General features: G+C 38.0%; 1 protein-coding gene across 4 annotated transcripts in view; it reads left to right on the plus strand.

Annotated features, from left to right (window-relative positions):
- The window catches only part of TRAPPC9 (trafficking protein particle complex 9), a 459,395-nt gene that overhangs the window by 149,621 nt on the left and 282,079 nt on the right, over positions 1–27,695 (plus strand). For 3 of the 4 annotated variants that reach the window (XM_039382029.1, XM_039382027.1, XM_039382028.1), the window contains exon 19: positions 8,920–9,030. In XM_039382029.1, the coding sequence (XP_039237963.1) occupies positions 8,920–9,030 (111 nt within the window). Of the gene's footprint in view, positions 1–8,919; positions 9,031–12,022; positions 12,789–27,695 lie in introns of those variants that run through there. The other variant, XM_039382031.1, reaches the window with a different exon arrangement.

Raw genomic sequence — 27,695 nt, forward strand, 5'->3', positions numbered from 1 at the left:
GTCAGAAACGTCCTTTATACTCTCGTTGTGTGTATTTTTAATGGACAGTGCAACTGCTCTTTGGTTCACTGCAATTACTTCCATATAGTCACAGGTTACCTTGGGTGTGAAACCGCAAACCTTCCACAAAAGCTTCAAATCCAACCTGATGCCTTTATTTGACTCTCTCTTGCTGGGAAGTTGCCCTTTTGTGCTCAGCTCCCCCAGCTGTGTTTTGTGTAGGACAAATCCTATCCCTGCCTTGTCAATCTGTTCTGGGGAATTTAAGATGTGAGGAAAGTATTTAATCCTGAGATCTTTAAAAATAGATGGAGGTGCTAATTCAAAGGGAGAGTTTCTGTGTTCAGCAGGGAGCAGTTTCACACGTCCTGTGGCAGCTGGTGCTATATATAGTGGCTCAATTCAGCCAAGTGCTTCAGCTCATATTGTGTGTGTTCATTCTTTGCCTGTTCATCACAGTGATCAGCATTAAAGGCAGTGGAAACTGTCAGTGATTTGCTGATTGGAGATGTAGTTAAAGATGTGACTACTTTTAAGGGTACCTAAAAGCTTTACTGAGTTGGAGAAAGATACTGCAATATTTACACTTCTTTCAGAAATGTTTTCTTGCCAGACCTGTCAAAAGGCTATTGATTTTTATTTTTTTTATGACATTAGATGTATGTTGTCTGCTAAGTCATGAATGCATTTTGGTGTTAAGTTCTTCTTATCTCTTGCTGCTTGTTCCATGTTATTATCTTTAGATCTGTAACACCCTTCCTTTAGTCTTGTGCATCCCTGTGTAGATTCTCCATCAGAAGAAGTCATGTGGCATTCAGTATTATAGTTTAGAGTGAAAAATAGCAGAAATATGTCATCTCCCAATCTGCTCAGGATAACTGTTATCATTAAATGAAACAAAGTTTGGTTTTTGACTGTTGATCATCTCTGCCAATATCTGACACTCAATGACAGCAAATTATAAGTGAAATTTTTTACTTGCTCTGTTAAAAACTCGAATCTGATTTCCTTTTGATTTACAGCTGAGACTTTGTTGCTTAAATTCTGTCTGAGGCACTGGGCTATGTTTGTTTAGTCATTACAAGAAATTGTATTTTATACTTTACCTCCTCAGCCATCATTTCAGAATGAAAGTTATCATTGCTTTCATTATCTGCATTAAATTTTTTCCCTTTCTTTTTCATTTTTGCCATTTTTATTTTACATTTTTAGCTCCACAAAAATAAGAAACATTTGCTTGCCTGCTCCTGGGCTTAAAAAGTCAAAGCAAACTAAAAAAACTTTCAGCACTGATTTCTCCCTTAGGCCTTTACTGAAAAAAAAAAAACAAACCAGGAAAAATGTTAATGAAAACACTTTCCCCCCATTGTAGCATGAAGATTATGGTTTATGTAAACTTATTTCCAAACTTAATTGGTGTTTCTTTATTTAGCTGCTTGAGTGTATCAACCTGTGCTCACTCAGCTGCCTCCATCCAAAGGGACTGGCAGATCAGTCTGGTGCTGGGAAATGGTGTCCCTTTGACCATGGAACTCATATTCCTTGGTTCTGTTTTTTCCTGCTTGCAGGGGTGATTGTCTCACAAGGCATCATCAAGAATGGGGGTGTTTGAGGCAGCCCTGGAACAGGGTATAAGAGATAATGAGTTAATGTTGAAAGTTCTGCCCCACAGCTCAATGAAATCTTGAAGGGCTTCAGGGATCTACTTGTTTAAGCCTTTGTTTGCCGTAAATCAGAGATAAATCTGTAAAGTAAAATCGTATTGTCTTCTGTAATTGACCATGCTATGTTAATTGATTTAGCCCCAAACATACTGGTGTGATTCCAGACCTCAAAGCAGTGCAGTTACCAACAGATCTGATGCTCCCAGACTGCCAGTGGAGGAGTAATGCAAATGGTTCTGTTGACAGTTTTGTGTGATACACAAAATACCCCTGTTGTTTCTCTCAAAGGTGTTATCTGCCAGTTTTGGTGGGCACTGAATGTCCTTCCTTACTGCCTTTATCAGAGAGCATGGAAAAATGCCAGAAAAAATACTGCATGTCTGGTAGGAATTCAGGTAAGGTGTGCTCTGCACACTGAGGGGCTTGCTCGTCTCCTTGTGCCCCTGGCCATTGTCCCATCAGCACATAAGTGTCTTAAATAAGAGCCTACAAAGGTCAGAAAATTTTGGTCTTGCTTATTACAATGACGATGGGATAGTCTGAATTTGTAGATGAATCAATCCTCAATGCAACAGGAATGTTGCCTTCACTTTGAGCAAAGTTGGGAAGCCAGATATGGAAGAATATTCTTACCTGTAAAATCTACAAGTTCAAGATGATGAACAAGGAAATTTTTAATTTTTTTTTTGAGGGAATCGACTTTCCTTCCTGTCTTCAAACCCTCATACAACTGATGAGGAGGCACCAGCTGCAGATCTCTTCTGGCAGGGGCTGAGACTTAGCCTCTGTTCTTGTATCTCAGTAAAAAAAAAAAAAAAGGAATTATAGCAGGTCTGAAACTGTTAAATTCAAAGAGTCAGTTCATCTAACTGTAGGTTCAAGTTAATTTTCCTTTGTACCATTAGTGTATATCATTAAATGAAATGTTTTGGTTTTGTTGGGAAGGCATCAGTTCATAACAGAATCCACAGTGGTCTGAGGCTTTGCATTGGTTTGGATTTAAAGTTAGGAGCCAGATTTTCCACCGGGGTTTCACTGGCGGTTTGGAGAAAGAACAGTCTTGGCTATGGTGAGGGTTCTCAAGAGATCTTCAGTTTGATGGGTAGAACTTTGGGACTTAATGAAATCAGACATAATTTTCAGATTCTCCATTCCAGTGTCCAAGGTTTCCCATCTTTTCACTACAACAAGTTGCAACACATCCTCTTCAGCAGGTCATGTTGGGTCAGAAATCCTGTTCGTTATATATTTACAAATTATACAAGGGAAAGAGTAAACAGGATGTTTCTTTGCCTGGGCTCTAACAGACCTTTTCATTACGTGCTAAAAGTTCTGTAGCATTTTCTGAAACCCTTCTTAGAGCCAGATTTTTAAATTAAATGTTCACATTTACTACAGTATTTCTCAATATTTCGGTGTTCAAATGTCACAGAGCTTTGCAGGGTGGAGAAAAACCTCTTTTGTTTGAGTGCTTTAAGAGCAATCTGTTTAGTGTGGAGGAATACTAAGATATGACCTGTTTAAAGTAATCAGATATTGCTATATGGATAACATAATTAGTATTAAATTCACTGTTTTGTTAATGAAAAATAATAATAATAAAAGCCAGTCAGAATGGGAACCAGGCAAATTCAGCTCAATAAAACAAATAAATCTCTCATTTTGTGCAATTATACTGATAAATCGTTAGAAAAATCTGTCAAGCAATGGATTTAATAAATATACTTCAATGTTCTCAGGACTGGATGTCATTCTAAAATATATTCTTTATTTATACACACATTATTGAGTTCAGTATAGATTCTACTGAGTGGTAACTCCTTATATGTGGGAGGTTACACCCAATAGTTAAATCATCCTGGTAACCTTAACCTCTGCTGATGGTGTAACATTGCAGTGGGTTCATGGAAGGGCAGCAAAAAGTAGCTTAGAGATTGAGAGAATTGATTTTTGAGATCAAAATGTTAAATATGTATGGTTTGGCACATGAAGATGTGAGAACATAAATCTGCAAATATTTATAGATGTGCTGGGAATGTTTAGCATAATTGAAAAGGTTTGCAACTGGGAGAAGTCAGATGAGGACACTTCTTGGAATATGTGAAAAGACCTTTTGCCAGTAAGATGGATAATTTGACTTAATCATCTAAAGTTAGTCTTGAAAACTTCATTTTTAGATAGTTTAATGAAAATTAAATTAGAGAGACCCTATTGAAGATGCAAGAGCACCAACAAAGATGCTCCAGATCATTGTTCTGCTGTGTTGCTCTTTGTGTTTGTCAGTGGATTTTGGAGAATAGGGTTGTCACAGGCACAGCATTGCCTGCCATCAGTGCCAAAGTTGCTCTTCCCTTCCTGATGTCCCGTTTTTAGAAGGGACGGCTGTTCAAAGAAAACAGAAGAGAAGCAAAAAATAAAGTTGATGGGGAAATGAGAGGAGTCAGGATGCAGAAAACTTGCCAACCCCCTCGAGGTCTTCTTGTTTAAAGTCTGTTCAAAACTCAGCTGGAGACAGAGCTGCAGTGAGATTGTTCACTGGGGTGAGCCCTCCTTGCAGCACGGCAGCTGCACTGGGGTTTAGTGCTGTGAGAAATGTTACTGAAGAATATCCTCTGCTCTCACTTCGAGTGATCTCAATACCCCTGAAAGAAATTTCTAGATCACAGGGTAACTGTCACTTGCCTGAAGTTCCCATGGCCCCAGTTTTGTGACTATTTTTGGAACCATAAGTGGCATTGTAAGATTTTAAAAACACGGCACAATTTAGTGTGTCCCTGATTTTTGTTTGCGTTATACCCCAAATTCTGCAGTAGACAGAAATTAATTTATACAATAGATATTTAAGACAGTGTTAACTCAATTTTCAATAAAAACAGTAAGATTTCTTGAATTTTTTTGTTTGATATCAGTATTGGCTTAAATTTGGACGTTATTCTGAGATGTTCAAATGATAAATCAATCAACTGAAAATGTTCCTGTAATTGTAGTTTTTTCATGTACAACCTTCTACTGTATAAAGTTTTGTGTCACTTGTAAAAGAAAATCTTGAACATGAAATTTATGGAAGATTTCTCAAAAACAAACATCATGAACTTATAAGGAAGATCATAGAAATGGAAAATGTTTGGATGCTGTGATTTTTAGTATTCTTCCTTTTAGGCTCTGTTTGTTTGATCCAACCTTATTTCCTTTTCATTAGCAGTTGACATGGTAGATGAAAAGAAGAGTAAAACCCTTTCAAGAACTTTTGTTCTTTATATTATTGTCTATATATGGTCCAACTGATGCCTTAATTCATCTTCATTTAATTTGGACTTTTACCATAATGCAATAATTTGTATATCATTCTGTTCAGAAAGGACAGATGTTGTGTTTGTGGTGTCTGCTTTATTTTCTGAAGTTGTATATTTCATTTCATAGGGAGATATAAAATATAATTTATATGATCACTTTAACTGGGTGGGTGAAAAAGTTTGGGGGGTGTATGATGAGGTGATGGGAAGGTGGATATATGAGAGATGAGATTTTTGTGGTGCCATGGTGTACTGTATTTTTGTCCTGCATCTTCCAGATTCGTCCATGAAGAGTGGATTATTCGGGCTTTGCAGAAACAGGAAACTCTGTACTAATTCATATTTTTCTCTGAAATGCTTCTGAGCCCATAAGTTTATGGCATAAAACTAGATGATGACATAATATGTGTGTGTTCACATGTGTATGATACCATGGTAAACCACAAAACCAACCCACCCAAACACAAGCTGACTTATTTTAGATGTGTTAAACCTAAACTTTAAAAAGGAACTAAAATGACCCCAAACCTCTACAAGAAACTGGGAATCCACTGGTGACCCTTCACATTGTGTGAACTGTTGAAGGTGGAGTTCTCTGCCTGCCCTGGGATGAGTGGTTACCAACATCTACTTAACTAGACTGAGAGGACTCAAAATCTACCCTCCCCAACCAACTAAATATTCAGTTTGAACTATTATATGGTGGTGGATAGTTTGGAAAAGGGAGGAGAAATTGTGTATATGCAGACTAGGCTTTCCCAGCTCCAGAAATCTGTGGTTTATGCCTGGCATTTCTCAGCCCAAAAGGTCAGTAGGCCATTATGGTATATAATTGAATCAACTTTAGATCCATTTATTATTTTGAGTGTTTTTTTTTTTTTTTTTTTTTTTTTTTTTTTTTTTTTTTAACTTACACACTTTGCATAAAAACTTTATGTAGTGTTGAACTAATGGTTTAAGATTTACTCAATTACCTTAAAATCCTTGAAACAATAGGACGTTGGAAATTCTCTGATAAAGAGCCTAGTTTGAGCAACACATTGATGACTGGACTTAAATATGGTAGTTCAGCAAAACCTCCTTGGAGTTCCTTTATCACACTCGCATGAATGTGATTTGCCTCTCAAATCTCATTTACTGACACTGAGATGGGTTCTCTAATTCCTGTCTCACAAAGGAACAAATGGCCTTCTGTAAGTTCCCATGTAGGGAAAACTGATATGAATTATTTGGCTTTCTTGTTAATTCTCTGTTTCCCTGGAACTTTCCTATCTGAGCATCAGTTCTACACAGTCCTACTGATTGTAACATGTTAAAAAGAAAAAAGCAAGTTTTCAGATCTTCAGCAAATTGCTCTTCAGCAACTTGAGTGTTACTTTTTTTTTCCTTTTAACTTTAATTTGATGTTACCTCTAATTTTCCAGAGCTTATGCTTTCTTGGTGTCCTTACTTGGATGCAGTTTCCAGTATTTGAAGCTTGCTGTTTTAATTCAAATATTTTTGTAATCTTTAATTGTGTTTGGCTTTCATTGCTCCAGTAGTCTCTTTGATACTGTACTGTATTAACTCTGAAGACCTAATGCTCCCTTTTTTACCTTAATGTTACCTTCAGTCTTTTTATACTAATATCTTATTCTTCCAAGTTTTCAAAGTACTGTAATAATTCTGTAACTTCAACTTTTACTTTTTTTACTGAAAGATTTCCCTGGAGAATTAACTTAAAATTGACAAGGAAAGAATTATTTCTCCTACACGTCTATTTTGTGTAGTGTTTGAAGAGGAGGAAATAAATGTCATAATGATGAATAATTTTCAAGGGTTCATATTTGGGAATTTTTAATATTAGTGTTGGTGTTTAGTCCCGAAGAGCAGCTTGTGTAGGTCCTTTGTGGCATGAATTGTTTTATTGGCAAAACTTTGGTTCTGCTGCCAAGAGAGATTGCAGGAGGCTTGAATGTTTTTTCAGACAGTTGTTTGGGTTTGCTGTGGCATAAATAACAAATTCTCTCCATATTTATTTTTGTAAACATTATCTACACTAGAGGTCTCTTTCAGATCATCACATTGTATCTACTGGGGTGGCAGAGGTTGTCTGTGACTTTACAGGTCTCGTCCCACCCTCCCAGTGATGAGATAGAAACTGATAAAAGCTTTCTTCCCCCTTTCTTTTTCATTCCTTTCTACCCACAGGGTTGCTGCTGACTTGAGTCCTGCCTTTCCAGTTATTTCTTTCTTGTGAGTTGGGAAGGAAGGGAGTTTCTAACAAGAACCATGACTCCTTATTTGTTCTAAATTCTTGAGTTCTGACATGTTTGCTTCAGGCGCTCAGCCACCTTCCCGCATTCTTCTCTATGTTCAATAGTCACTGGGGCTTTACACAAAGAGTGTGAAAACTCTTAAAATATGTATTAAAAAAACCTCCATCCCCGCTTTTGCTTTTTATTTTTGCTGAAAGACATGGAACTGTCCCCCAGCAATGCTTGCTTGTCATGTGGTTATTATCATTTTTGTGACCTGAACCTCAACCTCCTGTGCTTGTCCTGGGAGTGTTCCTGTCTCAAGGGTTGGCAACACATTCCCTCCTGTATGAGCTCTGAAAAGGGCATCTCTTGGTATTCAAAGAGAGTCATATTATGAACCCGAGAACCTCTTTCCAAAGTGGAAGAACAGTCCTTAAACTCTTGGACCTCCTGAGTTTTATTGCCTTTGGAATGGACATTTCAGTCCAGCTGTAAATTATTATGCGATAGGATAAATTCTCTTGGTTGCCCCAGACAGACAACTGGAGCTTGAACATCAAATTGTTTGAAGGATGGCTCTGACAACTCTCACCTCACCAACATACTCCTCTTTCTTCCCTTTTGGGGATACTTCTGTGTTGTTAAGTAGCTTTTTAGGAAGCTTTGAATTTCAGAGTAGACTGGTAAGGCACAATTGAAACTGTATGATTGTATTTGGCATTTTGGTATCTGGTTCTGATAATTTTCTGATCGTTTTCCATGTATATTGTATTAGAATCACTCGATGCTGCTCTTTCTGCTTAGTTTCACAAGGAGGAAAAAGGTATAAATTAGAATAATTTGTTTAGAATAAAATAGTAATTAAAGAATATTAAAATGTAATTTAATTTTATTAATAATCAAATAAACGAGCACATTATTAATGATAATTAATATTAATTTAGTTAATAAGAACATTAATTATTATAAACGATATTACTTGGAGTTAAAATGTTTATTAGAATAAACCTTTGCAGTAAAGTTTCCACTCTGTACCTTTGTTAGTATTATTTTCTAAGGTTACCAGAAATGAAGTTGGTATATTTATACCAAATGCTTCTGGGGAAATCTGGATTTGAAGGATAGTAGCTGACAAATAAAAGGTTTTCTGTGAGAGGTGCCTGTGTTTGTCTGTCTTACAGAAGGGAGAGAGTTGGCTTCTCTCTGTCAGAGTGGTTGTTCTGGTGGTTAAATGGAATTGCACCTTGCAGTTTAAATTTTTGCTCATAAATTTGTTTCTTGAAGAGATCATGCCAAGGTAATTTGAAATAATAAGACTTTTTTTTATGTGAATACTCAAAGAGCTGAAACATTCTGTGGCTTTTTCCTCAGAATTGAATCTGAAAGCTCCAGCGTGAGAAAACATATATATACAGGTGATCGAATGCTGTGGGGCTTGATATTTTACAGGTCATAATTGTCATGGAACTTCTCTTTAGGATATACCCTTCTGTTTAGTTTTAGTAAAAAAAAAAAAATTCAGTTATTAAAAAAGATTTTTTTTTAAATTAAAACCATAAGATACTCTTTAAATCAGAGTAGGATATAAAACCTGTATGGAAATGTGTGGGGTTTTTTTAATCTATATTTATATTTTTTATAGATATGAATTCTGATAGACATACAATAACTCAGTGCTGTGTTATTGAATTTGTGCTGTTCTTTTTTCCCCGATCTGAACAGCACCAGGCAGTGCCATCTACTCCTTGATGTCTTCAATTCCACAGAGCATGAGTTGACCATCAGTGCTAAGAATAATGAAGATTTAATCCTGCACGCTGGGGAGTGTCAGCGGTGAGTGTTCTCAGCACTAAAAGGGCCCTGGGTTTAACCCTGTTATTTGTTTATACACCATTGATGACATCTGGGGCCTGTTTTTCTTTTTAATTTCACACATGTCAAAGAGTACGAGTTTTGCTTTCTTTAAGGTGGATCCCTAAGTTTTAGCAATATTTCAGGTGAATTTATTTTGGCTCTGAATCTGGTAGTACTGAAAATAACAAAATATGAGCTAGTTGGCACTGAGGTGTACAGCTCATTGAACTTGCTTTTGTACAATGTTTTAATATCATTTTCCTGTGCTCTCACTGTAGTTCTGGTGTTAAAACCTGATCTCACTAGTTCGTTATCCTTTCTCAGTTTTAAATTTGCTTTCTGTGGTTTCCTAGCCCTTTCATCACCTTTCCTACAAAGAAAAACTGCAGGAAGGAAAAATAGAATTGAAGAAAAAGCAATCCCAATCTCTATGGGAAAATATATTTCAGATTAAGTAGGCTGTTGTGAGTATTGATTCTTAGAACCCCACTGCAGTGATGTGCAGCTCATTTTGTAGCTAACTACGACCATTATTTTCCATAATATATCTGCCCAGAATTCCTACTGCTGGCTCTACCCTACATTGCTTGGTTTATCTTCTTCAGATGATCATCACATCTAGACACCATTTTCATCTTAAAAAAGATGAAAATGTGAAAAAGGGAATATTTGTTTTTGGTCCCGGGCTCCCTGCACCGTTGTCTTCTTTGGGAGAGTTGTGCTGCACTCTGAAGTCATGGAATTGATAAACTTCATTAAAGGGAGATACTTTCATGTCTTCAGATCTCAGTGTGAATATTGAATTCAAAGTAAAACCACATCAATTACAAGGAATGCAGTTGTCAAAAAGAAATATAGAATAGGTAACAATAGCAGTAAATTGGGAATGATTTTTGCCTTGGTGACTCCCAAAGCTCAACAAAGAGGAAATACATCGACTCAAACCCAGGTTGAATTTTCTCAATTTTGCTTTGCCAAGGAATGGACAGAAATATCAGTAACATACAGTGCTTGTTACTTTTATTTGGAAAGAATTGGCTTTTTTCTTTTTTAAAAAGCAGTCTAGTCATCAAAATGTTCTGGTTCTTGTCTGTATTGTTTTGTAATTTTGTTTTTATGCCTCTTGCTTTTTCCCATTATTTTTGTAGTTGGTAAACCCCTTGAAATTTTTCATTCCCACTTTTTGGAAGAACATGTAACAAATAGAAATAAAGTTAAAAATAAGGTTATAAAATTCCTTTGCATCCCCTTGATTGAATTACTTTTATTTTTCTATGGACTTAATAATTTGAGCTTAAATATCCTTAAATTGTTATGTAGTAAAAGATACAAACTCTTTCAGTAAGTCTTTTGAAACAGTCATTTATTAAGGCAGATCAGGTATTTGTTGCAAGTATTTAAACCTTTTAAGGATGAGGTTTTATTCTTGTTGCAAAGTATTTTTTTCCTGTTAGAAATTGCACTGAGTTCTCTGTTCTAAATTCATTTATTATCTATTTCTTGAACAATGATTGCTTCTAATTGTAACAGTATGTCTATAGCTCACATATTGCTCAGAGTTTTAATTTTTATTCTGGTGGATCTACCACAGAAAAGCAGGTGTAACATACACTGGGCCTTAAAATTAGCTTCCTCCTCTTAAAAAAAGCCTTTTGTTACTCTTACAAAAAAAAAAAAAAAGAAAAAAAAGAGAAACCTTTGCCATGTTCACCACTTTTTAAGCAATGGTTCTAGATCTTTGGTTTTTAACATAGGAAAATCATTGTCAGGAATTTGCATTTGAACCAAGGTTTTAAATCCAAATATACAGTGTTTTTCATCCTACTCTTACATTCTCCTTTTATAAATTTTTTTCTCTGGACATTGATTTCTGTTAATATCTGATTAATATTTAAAGAGAGGCTTTTCCCCCACTTCCCTGCCCTATACCTTTTTGATTCCGTCCTCATTTTCAGTGTTTTCCTCATTCCATATCTATTTAAATTATAACTTTTTTTGCCAGCTTTGGTCCACTTTCACTTCTTTTTGTAATTTACTCTCCCCCCATTCATCTCCATCATTGTGAAATCTCCCCTTCTGACAAAGTGTAGGGAGCAGGAAATTGTTTTCTTCATTCCTGTTGTGAGACTGAATGTGTTTTCTGCCCACAGACCTCCAAAGAAGGATAGTGGTGCATCCTGCTCCCTCTCCCCTCTTTGCTTCCCACTTTGGATGCTTAGAAAGTCCATACAGGGCAGTCCCTGGGATCCATCTTTGTAGTATCCATATTACTTGGTGCATTCCAACCTCCTCCTGTTCTCTGGCTTATTTATGTTTAAGTAAAATGGATAAAATATGTAGAATACTACATAATCTTTTGATTTTAAGGTCTGAAGAGGAGTTTGCTTCAACCAACTTAGAGACAGGGCAGTAACAGCTACCTACAGCAGGAAAAAATGGTATTATACTAGTAAGGAAAAGTAACATCCTTTAGGGCATTAAAAGACCATTTGGAAAATAGATGGCTTTTTCTGCAGTAAGAGTGTTCTACTGACTAGTGAAAATTATCATTTTAGCTTTCAGAAAAGCTTAAGCTTACAGTTTGCTGTATTTTTTAAGCCAGTAATTGGGATTATTTACTGTGTGCATTGTAACTGTTCTTGGAGACATATGTATATAAGCAGTGTTTCCGAGAAGAGATGCTCTTTTCCCTCTATTTTAGGATAGAGAAACACATTTTACTCCCTGTCATTTTATAGTGGGCTCAGTGATTATTTTGTTCACTCATTTTTCTGTCTTTCGTTGTTGCGTGTTCTGCAGACACACAAACAAAAGGATCAGCCTTTCATTTTTTTTTCTCTGTATCCCAAGATGTTAATTAGAGATCTTCATATTCCCCTCCCTGGTTTCCACATGAAATGAAATGTTCCTTTGTATCCCATTGTGGGACAATTAGTAACATGCTCTACTTTGAGGTTTTTTGTTCTCACAGGTTTGTGGTCAGGAGGGGAGAGAACCACGACTCAGTAAAGGAGAGAAGGAGAAGACAGGAATTTGTCCTCCTTCACCTGCGAGGTTGTATATTGCAGAAAAGAGAGGAGAAAGAGTTTTGAAAGGTTATTTGTTGAACTCCTGAAAATAAATTTAAGGTTCATTACAAAGCTAGATTCAAAATTGAATTATTTTTTTGCTGCTTTACATCCTCAGGAGTTTCTTTAATATCCACGGGGAAATACACTGGAGAACTGGTATCCTGACAAAAATCTGTCAGACAAGTTGCTCTGTGGAAGTTCTGGGGGCAGTGAGTGATGCTGAGGTATTGGCAAGGTCTTCAGTTAACTTAAAATATGTTTGTTACACCACACTGGGGTGTCAACATGTTTTCCTAATCTGTCCAGTTGAACATGCTACGTGTGATGATGAGGGAAGCAAATTCCCTCGTGTGCTCTTGGAAAGTTCAGCCTTCAGAGGTTTTTCTAGACTAACTGAGCCTCCTGTCTGCAAAACTGTCTTGGAATATTCAGCTGCACTGCTAAAGGAGTTTTACGACGAGACAGAAATGTTTTGAATGTAATCAGAGGTGAATCTGAGCTTGTTTATCCCAGTGATTTGGTAACCAACAGGTTGTTCTGACATGGAAAAATATAGCAGACAGTGCTTGGAGGGGAATTGTATTTTGCATGGGAACAAAAAAGTGTTGCCACTAGCAGTGATTTGAAGTTATTGAAAACCATCGGTACAGTAATTATTGTGTTTCTTACTTGATTATCAAACCATTAAAATTAAATTTCATGACAACCCTCATTTATGCGTAAATCGCTTCATAATTTGTGGTAATAGATGTTATCTCATTATGTGCCCCAGGATATCTCATTTTGTACAACACACCCTGCCTTGCCTTTACATCTCTGTTTTGCGCACGGTGTGTGTGGCACTTGGGAATTGGGATCAGTGGTCATGGGAGATGGATCGTGGGGATGGGCGGAGGAGATCAATCCATTCCACTCTCCTTGTGCTACAACACAACTGAGTTGTTGAAGTCTTCCATGTGTGAGGGACCCCACAGTTGGCTGTGGATTTAGACATTAGAAATTTCAGACTGTTTTGGCCTTAGCATGAGGACCAGAGGGATTAAAGCTTGGGGCTGCCCAGGAATAGAACTGGAGGGAGGAGTTAGGAAATGGAGAGCAAACAGGACCTGGGTCAAATGGTGTCGGTCTTGGAGGAGCTGGGAAGGATATGAAGCATCTTCCCCACAGAGGGGATATCTTCTCCACTAGATGCTGGGAATGGAATCTAAAACTTTTGGAGCAATTTATTCCTTGAAAACAGTAATCAGCCCTGAAGTTTCCGGACAGGTGTATCGCTGGAACAGGTCATGGTAAATGAGGAAATAGTTTTATGGGTAGTTCAAATGGCACAGGCTTTTGTGCAAAATGTACAAGTTCTGAGAAGTGCTGGGTGTCCTATGGGAATGCTGATGTGAAAAAAGGTGGTGGAATTTTGGCTTTTTAATTTTTTTAATTGGCAGTTGCCTAATTAAAATAAGCTAGAGAAATACTGCAGGAGTAAAGTCAACACTCAAGTTCAGAGCTGCCAAATTTCCTTCTGGGTCAGCAGTTCCTGCTTTTTAGCAGGGTTAGAGGGTTAAATGAATGAGTTTGCTTACACATGTCCTCTACAGTAAGTTTTGTTGCTTTTTTTCTTCATAGTCAGCAGAATCGTAGGCACTTTTCTGAGTTTTGCTAAGTGAACTTTTGTGTGTATTGTCTTAACCTGGTTTTAATTATTTTTGTTACATTCTAATGAGAGAAGAATAATTAAAGAAACAAATTCTTATTTTAATTTTTGTACATCTCATCACATAGTACGGTGTTTCTTTCATCCATGAAAAGCAAAGAATTTGTTAAAAGTCCTTTGTGTGCATACTATTAATGAGTACCATTTCTGCTGCTTAATTATTTGATGTAAATGTGCTGATTAATTGAGTTGTGAAGTCTGTGATGTCTTATACTGCAATTTCTGCCGTATTAGTTAGCAATGCACAGTCAGACTGAAAACATTTTGAAATAAGTCCTTTTTCAAAGGGAACGAGAATTCAAAATTCTACCCTTTTTTGAACCAAAAGTTCCCTTAATAAATTTATAGTCCATGTATAAGTAAATTGTGATTGTTATTTCTCACAGCTGCCAAGTCAGTGTTTAATTTGTGTGTCTGTTTATGACAGGGCATGTTGTCTGTATGGGAGATTAATGATTTTTTCCATACATTGCTGTTACAGTTTATGTTTTAAGGACAAAGCTGCTATGATTAAGGCTTTGCATGCTGTCATCGAGAGAAAATAAAGTTTCACAGCAGTTGCCCTGAATCTTCATGTTAAATCTATGACCAGCTGGATATTTCTGAGATACCTTCAAGTCAAATTAATAAATGTCAAATCTTGTTTTAACTAAAACATGAAAATTACCTTCTGTTGTCAGAGTAATTGTTTTTAGATTTTCTTTTATTTGGCATTTTTAAAATATACATTGAATTTTTTTAAGGCTTGCCTTTTTCAACCAATAACCAAATCAATCTTTAAATATAGTACATAATTTTGAGTGAATAATTAGTTACTTTCAACAAAAAAAATGGAAAGGAAATGTGTGTTGGGGTAGGGAAGGATGATATATCTAGCACTGGTCAGATCTGTAGTGTGATCCAGCTCTAATGTTCATTTTTACTTCAAAGCACTTTGCAAAAATTGGAGATGTTATAGGAGGAATCTGCAAAAATATAGGCTGGCAAAATAACAAAGAGAATAACAAAAAATAAAGAGAAATAGAAGAAATAATAAAGAGAAATTTCAGGTTTGGAAGTCATTTGCTTTGTAATTAAAGCACTTGAGGAATTCCTTCACTGACAGGATCATGTGTCCCATGAAAACCAGACATTGGTTTGATAAGCACAGTAAGGTTTAAGGGGATTATTAATGCATTGTATGAAGGGGGGATGGAGAAGGGCTCTCTTGTAAAGGTTAAGGAAGCTGAACGTAGGAAGAAAAAATGAACTTTGAGCTGTCTGTGAATATATCTAGGAATGAAGAGATTTTCAGGCCTCAGGCATCATCAGACTCTTTCCCTCAGGGGGAAGTGGAGGCAAACCCCCTGGCTGCTCCGAGGTGCCCTCAGCAGGACTGCTTTCCAACAGGAAGACCTTTTCCAGTGTTCTGTCCCTGTAATGGACAATGAAAACATTGTAGGTTTTACAGGAACAAAATTTGTCCCTGTTCCTCTCTCTGTCCTGTCCCCAATGCAATGTCAGCCGTTTCTTCTGGATGTATAGTTATGGTGTGTTTCCGTAGGGAATGTGCAAGATAATCCCTTTTCTATGATTTGCTTTTGAATTTAGCATTTCTTTTTCCCTCAAGAACACACGTGTTTGAGCACAGATAAACCTCCCTTCTCCAACTGCTGGAATGGAGACCTTCCCTTTGGGTTGGCTTCCTCAGACTTGTCTGTATTAGGTGTTTCTTCTCTCCCCTTCCCTCCCTTCTCACAGTTTGACTGGAAAGACTCTATTTCTAGGCTGCTACACTGGGTAGGCAACTGTTTTGGTGTTATATGACTTTCTGTAAGATTCCTCTTCTCTTCCCAGTTCTTCAGTTGACTTTTGCCCAAGCGGGGGTGACTGTCTCTCTGGATCTAGCCTGCATGGCAATTTTTCTGACCTCTTTGAACATTGCCTTGACCTCAGGAGACCCAATTTGCACTATTTGTAATATTTTGTGTTTGCAACCAGGGAGACGGGAGGTTTGTGAGCGCAGGCCAAGTTTGTCTCTGACAGGATTTATTAAATTTAATGGGGTACAGCATAAACATGGCTGCATAGGTTGGCCCTTGTACAAAATATCACACAAATGTGAGTTTGCTGTCCTAGTTTAAAATGATCTATAAATCACTCAAAATCCAAACCAGTCCTCTTCATTTTCTCCTTAAATCCTGAGTAGATCACAGGCTGTAGGACTTGCAGGGTACAGAAGTTGTCTCTTGAAAAAAGTCAAAATAATTCATTTCAGAATTAAGAGTTAGAAATCATTAAAAAAATAAAAGAACTTTTTTTTTTCAAGAAGAAATGTTCTTCAATACTTGAAAAACATTTATCTGTTGAAATTTTTGGGTGCTTGGCCCATTTGTGAAAACATTCAACAAAGTGCAGGTCTGTTAAAAAAATTGACTGAAGTGCTGAATACTGTCTTTTGGGATTTCATTTTTGTGCTAGGTATGTGAAAGAAAGAGTAGAAGAACATTGGTAATTGTTGCTTTTGTTAGATAACAGTGGGGCAACCAGCTAAACAGGAAAAAGTACTGTTTGTGCTTGCCCTTAATTCACACATATTCGAGCCAATACATTTATACTGTGGTTTTAGAAAATCATGTTTCAGCACTGATGGATGATGGAAAAAAGTGGAGAGTGAAGGTGAACCTTGTCAGCCTTTCCCTGGGTATTAGTCTCCTCATTAGAATGAAATAAAAGATAAAAATATTCCCAGGAAGAAATTATTCCATGGAGTTTTGGGGTTGGTCTGTTCTTTTTCTAGTAGATTTTCTGAACATTGAAGGAGGGAAGGTAAGTTGTATTAATCAACATTGTTTATTCTACCCAGGTTTGTCCATATTTCTGTGAGGTTGAAGCCTAATCAAGATTTCTAGTTTTTCTCAGACCTTCTCAGTGGTCAGCACACCTGAGACAGTTGTTGCTGTCTCTCTCAGTAAAATCCATGTTAGAAACCTGAGAATACAGATTGAAATGAGTACAGACAGCCACGAGGTAAAAAGGGGTGCCATGCACAGGAGCACAGACAAGCAGGGCAGTGCATTTGTGCAGCTCTAATACAGCTGGTACAGCCCAGACTTGCCTTGCAGTGTGAACTCAAGATAGGCTGCAAACATTTGTTATTGCAGAGGTGGTTTCAGAATTCTTTCCTACCCGGTTGGAAGCAGCAGAGCCCAAGGCACAGCACAGGCAGGAGCTGAGCCCTGCTCTGTGCCTGGATGGGAGCAGGACTGCAGAGAATGACAACCCCTTGCCTGCTGCTGTGCTGCAGACGTGGGTCTTCATGGCCAACTTCCAGGTTTGAGCTGGAGACCTCCAGAGGGACCTTCCAACCTGCAGAATTCTGTGATTTGAACATCTGCCTACTCCTTGATAAACTTACTTGCTCTTCCCAAAGCCAACATTGTTATGGGCATGTGCCCATATGAATTCATCCTTTTGCCCTCTAAGACTTTCTGGTTTTGCAAGATTTGTTCCGTGTCTCTTTTTTGTTTTTCTCCTCCAGAGGATGAATTCCTTCCTTAGCCTTTCCTTCTTTATTTTTCTTTTGTTACAGATGGCACAGAACCAGTTTATGGTAAGGCTCTTGGCCTCCAGACTCATCTCTTCCTTTAAGTAGTGTGTTATTGTCAGTAGTGTGAATTTGCACAATCCTCCTCCATAGGTCCAATTAGAGGCATTACTTTTTCTGTTCGCTGTCACCTAAAACCTGGTACCTTATGTGTTCATCTAGCAGATGAAAAATGGCTGTGGAAGGGATTTTGCTGATAAACTGCTCTAATGTGGTATTTGAAGACTTGGAAATAAGGAGTGAAGGGTATCTGAACATTGTCTAGACCCTTTAGAGACTGTAGGATCAAATGGTGGAGGTAACTGAATAGTTTTAGTTCATTTCCCAGTTAACCATCATCTTTATTTTTGGGGAAAAGCTGCCTAACACCTTTCAGGCCATTTTTGTTCATGCTGCCAGTAAAAGAGCGAGCATTTGGGTGTAGATGCAGCTCCAGGTCACACCTGGTTTGATGGATATCTGTAGATAAATAGATTAATTTAGGCTCTTGCACTCTCTGTATTTAGGAGCACTCTGTGTTTTGTGGCTGTGGTGACACAGTGGCTGCGTTAATGGGATGAGAGAAGATTGTCTTGAGTGGCTGCCAGTTGTGTCTGCCTTAATGGCCAAAGGATTTATGAAAGTTACCCTCTGATGTTGCCCAGGTTTGGCTTTCAGCCTGCTCTCTGATGCTCTGTAAAAGATCACGATGGTACAGCGCAGATTTCCTGAAGTTGGAAGTAGAAATATCCAGTTTCTATTAATTTATTTTAGATGATCAAAAGTATAATTAAAATAACTGGTTTATGAGTCTTTCCTTCAAAGAGAATAGTCATTTAAAATTAGTGCTTCAGCAGCTTGAATTTATGCTTCACTCTTGACATCCATTTAATTCTGCCTTCATTAACTGGAAACAAAAGCTAAAACAACAGTAATTTGAAAAGATCACTGAAAGATGTTAAGGAAATGCTGTAGTATATAAAGCCAACTTCTTAGGACATTTTCGTTTTGCAGTTACAAAGATGTCTCCAGAAATTGGTTTGAAGTGGAGTCTCCCCCCCCACCCCCTCTGATGCCAACATACTAACTGGGATCACAGGCAAAATGCTGAAGCCTTTGGAATAGTGCAAGGATTTAGAGGTCTTGAATTAAAAAACCAAACTGCTATTCTGCTAAGTTTGAAAACAGTGTAAGATTTGCCCTGTGGAAGTGTCTAATCTTGACAGGGAAGGGGTAATAGTAAGTCTACAAACTTCCCTCTTAAACCACTTTTCCTTTCCACTCAGCCCCCTCTTCTGATGGCTGCATCTTCCCAAGGGAGAGCTTGGCCATGTTTGAAAATGCACACTCCTAATTTGTTATGGTGGACAGTTGTAATAAAAATGAAGAGTTCTGCTCTAGATTTGGATTTTTAAAGAATAATAGACAGTTCTGAAATAAGATCTTGGGGAGTTGTTTAATTTCCTGACCCTCGGCAGGACTGTTACTCGAGGGAGAGGAACTCTAAATCTGGATCCTGTAGTGCTTTGATTTCTGCCTAGTGCAGTAGGTGTGTTTGAAACCTCCATATATACACTTTTTAAATTACTCCTTGTCTTACATAGTGCTCGGGCTATGAAAGATCTCGACATTATGGAAACATTCCAGATTTAATATGTTGAATTGTAAATAAGTACCCTTAGGAAAGAGGGTGACTTGTAATAAAGAAGGTTAATTACAGGTTTATTTCAGTTTTATGTGTACATCTGCATTGAATAAGTGTGCTGAATTGGGAAAGAATAAACAGGGAAAGATGCAAGGAAGATGTAGCTCATAAATCCATTGAAGTTCTGTTCAGGAGTGAACAGAACAAGCTTCTGGGTAGGGAGTATCTGATGAATCTAATTCTCGACATACGACAAGAGTTTCCCACCAAAGGAGAATCCAAGCTGCTCTGGGATAAGAAGGGAAAATTATTAATTGGTTAAGAGAGGGAATGATCACTTGTAGAGCTCAAGTGCTCATTGGAGCTCTCCTGGAATCTGGGCTGGGCCCTGACCTGCCCAGCTGCTTTTGGAAGTGTGTTGGAAAAGGAGTGAGCAGTGGACTGGGGAGGTCCCTGATCCTGGACTGTAAAGGAGGAATCTGACAGTGAGAAATTACAGGGGACAAGATGATGAATTTCCAGGTGAGCTTCAGTTTTAATAAATCCAAAGTGATGAAAAGAGTAGAAAAAGATCTGAACTTTAAATAGTGAATGATGAGCTCAGAGCTGCCTTTTACCTCTTAGGAACTGGATCCAGGTTTTAGTGCATCTGTGAAAATCCTAGCTGTGGTTCAGTAGTGGGTGAATACAAAACAAGCATCTCTTTGAGCAGATGTGATGTATCAGCACAGGGTAGGATGTTTTTATTTCCTTGAAATGATCTCACCAAATGAGAAAGTGATACTTCAAAATTATTTAAACTGAAAGGAAGTGCTAGGAAGAAAATATTCGCAAAAGGGAACCAGGTATGAGTGAGGAACACAATGGTACAATTGAAGGGGAAAAAAGAGAAAATAACAGCCAGCACACATTGTAAATGAAAGAATGAATTATAAAGCTATTTCAGGCTTAATAGTCTGAGATGATTGGTAGTATATTATTTCTCCCCCTTCCCCCGTTCAGTTATGGGATAAAGCTTTGCTGTCTGGTGTAACTGTTGGTAAGGTGGTTAAATGGAAATGGGTTTGTCTTCACAAACTAAATTATTTACTTCTTGGTGAAGGTTTTACCATTGTCCACAGAGCTTTCCCTGACTCCTAACCTGAAGGTTTCTGGAGTATTCCCACACATTCAGTTGATGCAGAATTTGCACTTCTGAGATGCAGCTGTAAGGAGAGGAGGAGCTGGTTGGAGTCTGTTTATAGCAGGTTATTTGGGGATGGAATAGAGATTTCCTCACTGATGGCAGGTGCTCTTTCAGATTTCTCAAATACTCTGAGATATTTCTCTGCTGCCCAGGTGCTTATTCTCCTCTTCCTTTCACCCTCTTTTTTCACATGAATTGTGCTGATGCCAAGCAGCTGCTCGTAGGCCTGTCCTTTAACTGAGAGAGGGGAGCAGTGGACAACCAGGAAAACAACCTTCTCTTTAATATTTTTAAAGTCATCTGAAAGAGTTGTAAATTCCATGACAAAAATAATTATGATGTGGATAAATTCATGTATGTATTGAAATTAGATATACTCAGTGTAACAGAAGAGAGTTTGGCCAGTGGTTTAGTGTGGCTATGTGCCTTTCATAGAATTAAAACAATTTTTCCTCTTTGCTGTATAAGTTGTCAGAAATGAAGCTTGTTTTGGAAAGAATCTACTGAGTCATTGCTTACATGAGGAAATTCTGTCTAAATTACTCCTGCTATAACAGTTTACTGGGTCATCCATATGTTTCCTGAAGTGTTTATTCCTTGTCTTTTTTTTTTTTTTAAGTTCAAACTGAAATATATGTGAGCTGCACAGAGCACATGACAGAATATGAATTCTGTTAATAGTTGCTGTGAACTGTGGCTTAAAATCCCACCTATGGATATGTCTCAGCTAAAAACTTTTCCTTTGACAAATGAGGGCCTAACATGTAAGTTGTACTCCTCACCAAAGTTTCCTTCCAGGGTTACTCCATCAGGGAAGCTTCTCTGTCCTATCATTTATATCAAAATTGAGTTAATGAGTTGTGCATCTCCTGAGGAGTTGGCAGAGCTTTTGCAGCTTCAAGGAGATCTAACACCTGCTAATACCAGCGCGAAATCTTGGCTGCAAAGTTGCCAAGGCTGCATTTAGCCTATTTAAATCACAAGCTGCCATTGATCTAGTTTTCATAGTCTGTTCTCTTGAGTGCTTTGGTTTTAGATGTATTACTTAAAGAAAGAATTTAGTATTTAATTTGCAGTGTTTAAAAGGAGAAAAACTGCCTCTTTGGCATTGATAAAGATAACAAAATACAGTTTAGTAATGTATTGATAATAATTTCTCAGCTCATCAAGAAGAACCATGTAGTAGTTTTCTACTGCACGAAGGTTCAGTTTAGTACGAACAAAACCAGACTTGATCAAGAAAAAACTACAGATGGTGTGAACAGAAAGTTTTAGTGAACTCTGTGTATGTTACCGGGGGAATGGGAGCAGTGAATGACACTGTGTACACCAAGTGTATCCAGCACAGCTGGGCCAGGTTTGGAGAATGGTGGTGGTGTTGAGCAAAGCTTTCCATCCCTATGTGTCATTTGAAATTGTAGAAACATAGAATAGTTTGGGATTGAAGGGACTTTAATATCATCTTGTTCCAATCCCCTGCCATGGGCAGGGACACCTTCCACTAGACCAGGTTGCTCCAAGCCCTGTCCAACCTGGCCTTGAACACTTCCAGGGATGGGGCAGCCAGAGCTTCTCTGGGCAACCTGTGCCAGGGCCTCACCACCCTCATCATAAAAACCATTTTCCTTAAGTCCAATCTAAATCTACCCTCTTTCTGTTTAAAACCATTTTCCTGTCACTGCAGATCTTGGTGAAAAGTCTCTCTTAGTCTTTCACACAAGCCCCTGTAAATACTGGAAGGTGTTCTAAGGGCTCCCCACAACCTCCTCTTCTCCAGGCTGAACACCCCCCGCTCTCCCAGCCTGTCTCCAGAGCAGAGGGGCTCCAGCCCTCAGACCATCTTCTTGGCCTCCTCTAGACTCACTCCAGCAGTTCCTTGGGTCTTTCTTTGCTGGGGGCCCCAGGGCTGGACGCAGCATTCCAGAGGGGGTACCAAGGAGATGCAGCAGCACACATTTTATTTTTTTCTTCACAGTCCTGAAAAACATGTTGCTTAGGGTCCTGATAGGAGCTCTGTCATCTTATGTGTGCAGTAATGAGTAAAACGAGCTTGTCTTTAGTAAGGGTGCTCGTGGTGACAGTGAAAGTCCAAGTTTGACATGAACTTTCTTTTGTAATCACTAGAATGAACTGAAGTTGACTTTGTGTAGAAAAAGGAGAAACCTTATTTTTTAAAGCTGCTCAGTCTTGAATACTTGTTTGTGTGTATTTGAAGAAAGCCAGACACATCTGAGATAATGTCCAACTGGTAAAATATATTTTATAATGATAACAGCTGCGTATTGTATTGGCAAATAAGAGAATTGATGCAAGATTTTTTGCAAATATTTGCCTTAGTTTCTTACCCTGATCCTGTGTCCGCGTTGTTTTGAGTACATAGGTGAAAATCTTTCACTCCTTGGATGTTTTGTATGCCTTGTGAGCTAAATTTATTTTGCAAAGAGTAGACAAAGCGTGGGTAATGTCTGTAAATCTAAACTGTTCAATTTGAATAAATCTTACATTGAGGTCTTAGCAGTTCAGTGACTTGAGAAGTGGGAAAAGAATACAAAATTGGAAAACTACACATATTAAAGCTACTTGTGTAGCAGTTTATTTTCCTGCTGCTCTTTGAAAAAAGGGGGCAGGGGAGAAAAGTGTCTTTAAATAGCCTGTCGGGCTTTTGCTGCTGCTGCATCTACTTCCTTGTGTGACAGATACTGCATTTCTCATTAAAGGGACCTTGCGAGTGCCTGTGGTCGCCATAGTAACTATCTTGGAGCCTTATACCTTAAATTTATCCTGACAAAGGTTATTGTGGCAATTCCTACTAATTGGCTTTTTTTTGCTGCTGCTATTTTTAGCTCATTCCCTCCTCCTCAGTTTAAGCTCCAGATCCTAAATGGAATGAATTGGCAGAATTAGTGAAAAAATGCTTTACAGGGCAAGACTAATTGGCAACTAAACTCCGTGTTTTGTTCTTCAGTGTGAGAAAAATCTAAATTGTAGCCTTCAGTGGTAACTAAAAGGTTATCAGATTTGTCCTTCAAATTTTTTGATATGAAATAATATCGGTGTTCTTGAAATACGGTTTTGGTTCATGCAGGCTTCTACTATTGTGTATTATCGAATATTAGTCATGCTGTTTATTAGCAGATATTACTACCAGCAGAGATAGAAGGAAAGGAGCCATATCCTGAAGACCTGGAAAGCTAATTTAAAGTAAGCCTTATTATTACAGAGGAGTGCAAAATAAGCAGAGTTAGCTTTGTTCTATTGCAGTACCTGGGACAGGTGCTATATTGGTACGAGTGCAGTTACTTGGCATTTGCTGGTACAGCAGGTTGAATTAAAAAGTTATTCATAGGCTGATGATATCATTGTTTAATTTCCTGTAGGTGTATTAGAGGATGACTGCTACATTTCCAGTGGCTAAGAACTCTCAAATTTAATTGCTTGATTGACTCCAGTTACAGTTTCCAGGCTCAGGAATGAGATGACAAAGCAGTGCCTTGATGAGCACTCGCAGGGTATTCATTTCATGGGTGCAGGGCAGCAGGGAAGAAGAGCTGGAGGTGGAATGGGGGGCTGTCAAGCACTGTAACTTCTCCTGGTGGGCAGGGAATAGTTCAGTTCTGCTGAACAGTGGGAAATACGATTGCAGGTGTGATAAGGGACAAAATGTAGCCATAAAGAAGGCAACATAATAGGAGGAAATCAAACCATGCCATTAGGGGAGGGGATGGGGTGGAGGATTCTCAGCTTTCCAGTAGGATGGAGGGTACAGATGCACATTCAACCTACTGTTTTACTTACACTCAGCCCATTTCTGTGTGACAGAGTTCACCCAAAGGTGAACCTTCTTTCTTTTGAGATATATCAGAAAAACTCTTAAAACTTCACAACCTTTAAACATTGAGCTTTCTCATTTTGATATTGTCAGTTCAGCCCTGATGTAGATCAGCACGTAAATTTAGCACACAGGAAACTTAAGAGATGTAAGAGATTCACTGTTGACTTCTAAAGCATTAAGGCTGATGTGTTCAGTTGCTTTGAAGCCCAAAAATACATGTTCTTAGAACAATTTCATTTCTTCCCTTGCTTTCTCAGCAGGGGTTTACAAGGGCTGTAGTCTCATGCTTGGGAATGGAAATTTGCTACAAAGCTAGAAAGACCCCTGTAGAAATTGTAAAAATAAATAATGGAGGTCTGGGAATGATAGATATTCTCAAGGGTTGTGCAGGGGTATCTTTAATTCCCCATTGTTTTTTTTCTTGTGTATAACTTTGAGCAGAAACCTCTTTTTCAATATAAAAGCAAAATGGAAAAGTCTGGATGATTGTCATTGGCTTTCAGCAGTTTTAATTCTTCTCCTTTAGCTTGAAGGATAAGATGAAGGACTATTCTGTCCTAAGTAGATGGACAGAATTTATATCTTGCTCACAGTAAGTCTGCCTTTCACACAGTTTGAAATGATGTTAATGGAGCTTTGTGGGGTACAAAATTGGTATTTCTGTGGAGCCAGTTCAGTGGGCTTTGTAGAACCCTTGTTCTCTTTCCTAAGGTATTTGATGCTACAATCCCTGACACACTGCTGAGCTTTCTGGATTTTCCTGTATTCTTCACTGGGTGTGGTTGAACAAGACCAGGATTCAGAACTGACACTTCAATCATTTAATGTAACAGGCAGTGAACTGGAATAACACAGTCCATCTCACATATTTTCTCACCCATATGGTTAAGTACATTATAAAAGAGGTACAGGATGTGATTTGGGGTCTGAGACACTAAATGGTGAGTGATATTCTGGCTGTGGGCAGGAAGGTGCCAAGAGCAGAAGCACAATTTGCCTCTCTGGGTTTACTGTAGCTGTTTGTGGTAAGTGTAGAATTCACTGCCCTGGCAGCAGGGGAACACGGGCCCTGTGCCTGAGTGTGGATGTTCACACAGTGGTACCAGAGCTGGGTTGGGCAAAGAGCAGCTTGGAGGTTTCCAGAAGTTTTTCCTTTAAATACATCAGCGACAGTGATCTGAAATGTAAATGATGATTTACAGGCACGCAGAAAATTGCAGCATCTGTAAAGACAAATTGTTTCTTCCTGTGGTCAGCCCTGAAAATGCCCGAGCCCTGCTGGAAATCTGAAATTAAATGTGGATTGAATAAAACAGCATCCACATGCTGTTACAATTTTTCAAGCTTTTGAGGCATTTAAACTTTAATTTTGAATAACAAATTACACTCATTTGCTGCGTAGAAGAATTTCTATCTGAACACCTACTGAGGATTTTTTCTTATTTTGTTGCCTTTTCTATTGTGTTGACCGTTAACTATAATTTTTGTTCTTCTCAGCAATTTTATGTCTTCATTTTGATCATAAATCCATTGGCAATGGGATGTCTTTTTCTTGTGTGTGTGTTCTCCTTGACATGTAGTGATTTTAGGTTTTTCAGCTGCCACTGCTGGAATTACAAAAAGTTAAGGAGTAATACAAAGTTATGGAAAAAGAAGAAAATACTAATTAAAATTTCAGGAGGAACTGTGTTCTCAGATATTTCACTTAGGCATTCAGAATGTATCTAGTAAGTCATAGATACTAATTTTATTATTGTTGGGGGGAACTAGAAAAAGTTTCAATGGAATTTAGTCATATACCTGATTTTAAAAGAATTTCTGTCAGCGTGCCGAGAGTGTTCAGCGTGTTTTTTCAGATTTTGCTTTGCAGTTTTGTATTAAATCCTAGATTTGGATGATTCAGGATAGCTAAGCAGACTAAGAAAGCGACAGAAGTGCTCATGTTGGTAACACAGTTCTGTGTGTTCTTGCAGTGCAAATCCAATTTATGGATGGCTCACTGTAAGAGACTTGTGAAAGCTCATGGAGGGTAACGGTCTAATAAAATCTGCAGCAAAAATTGATTTGTTTAAAAAGGCATAAAATTTTATCTTTGTGTGTTAAAATATAAATCTCGTGCTCCTGACAGCTTGGGCCATTCAAAGTTTTTTCTTTGCATTACTAGTGACAGCAGATGTGGTTTTAACCCTCAGGAAGTTTAAGAGCATTTTGGTTTGGGTGTGAATGCTCTATTAGAAGTGTTAATGAAATATGTCCTCACAAAATCATTCACGGAGTTACTTAAGTTGGAATGGACCTCTTGAGGTCTGATAGTCCAGTCCCCCTCCTCGAGCAGGGTCACCTGGCACAGGTGGAGTCTTCTAAAGTGCTGTAGTGGAATGTAGTGTTCTCTGAAACTTCTCAGAGGGAAGGATTTTTACCAAATATTTCCTGTGCTTCTGCTTTACTTCTGTTATAAAAGATTCTGAGGTTTTATCTCCGCCTGAGATCACTTGTTATATTGACTTTAAGCAATGCAGTAACTTCACAAAGAACAGAATCCCAGTATTAAGTGTACTGTTTCTGCTAAGGACTGAGTTTTCTAAGACATGATTCTTCTAAGCTGCTGTTTCTGTCGGCTCTTACATCTTTGAAGATCAGTTTTAGAAGTCCAGGCATTTATCTCCTGCCTCAGATGGGACTCAGTCCTGAGGGATGAAAGGGGGAGGAAGGTTCCCCACAGAGCAGCTGATGAGTGAGTTGTGTAGATGCTCAAAATCCTCCCTTAACTGACAATGATCCAGGAAATGTGGTGCACAATAAAACCTGGTCCTTCTGGGGTCTGGCCTAATGACTTTTTGCCCCTTATTTTTTCAAATCTCTCTTTTTTAGAAAGGATTTGTTTTGCTTGTTTGTTTGTTTGTTTTTAGTCTTTGGTTTTTTTTGTTTGTTTGTTTTTTAGATTTTTTCGCCTTTCAAAGACAAGAAATAGTTCCAATACTATATTCAGGTTTTTTGAGCTCTTTATTTCTTTTTTGAAGGTGGCTTTGTTGACATTGTTAATCTGACATGAAATCTATCTTGTTTTTTTTCCTAGATCTAGAAAATCAGGAGATTCTTTCTCTTGCTTTCGTGGTGTCATTTTCCTCTATCTCTTTCATGGCTTTTTTCTACACTACCATAGACACCTTTCTACACTACCATAGACACCTTTTAAGTATCTAAGGGGAAGTTTTCATCATGATCAGATCTTAAAATCAGTATTGGTATCTCCATTTACTGGTGAGCTTTCTGCCATTGCCTTTATTCCAGGTGTGACCTGTATCAGAGATTGGTGCCTCACTCTTTTTTAGATAATATGTATGTGTGTGTGTGTGTGTGTGTGTATTTTCACAGTTGTATTTTTCACACTGGAGGCTTTTGAGTTTTTTCATCTTGTGTATTGCTTAACTTTACCAGCGTTTGTTTGAGAATGTTGAAAGTATATTAGAAAACCAGAAGTTACTTTTCCAGTTTTCTTTTAGTGGTATATAATAATTAAAAACTAACCAGAGGTTCATAACTTAAAGGTTAATTTATGAAGTGTGAGTAAATTTCTAATTTTCAAATGGTGTCAGTGGTTGTGGTTTATATCTGATCTCTGAGACCAAAAATTATT

The sequence above is a fragment of the Pipra filicauda genome, unplaced genomic scaffold, assembly GCF_003945595.2.
Source record: "Pipra filicauda isolate LSUMZ 115617 unplaced genomic scaffold, ASM394559v2 scaffold251_size2273266_pilon, whole genome shotgun sequence".
In the NCBI taxonomy this organism is placed as follows: Eukaryota; Metazoa; Chordata; class Aves; order Passeriformes; family Pipridae; genus Pipra; species Pipra filicauda.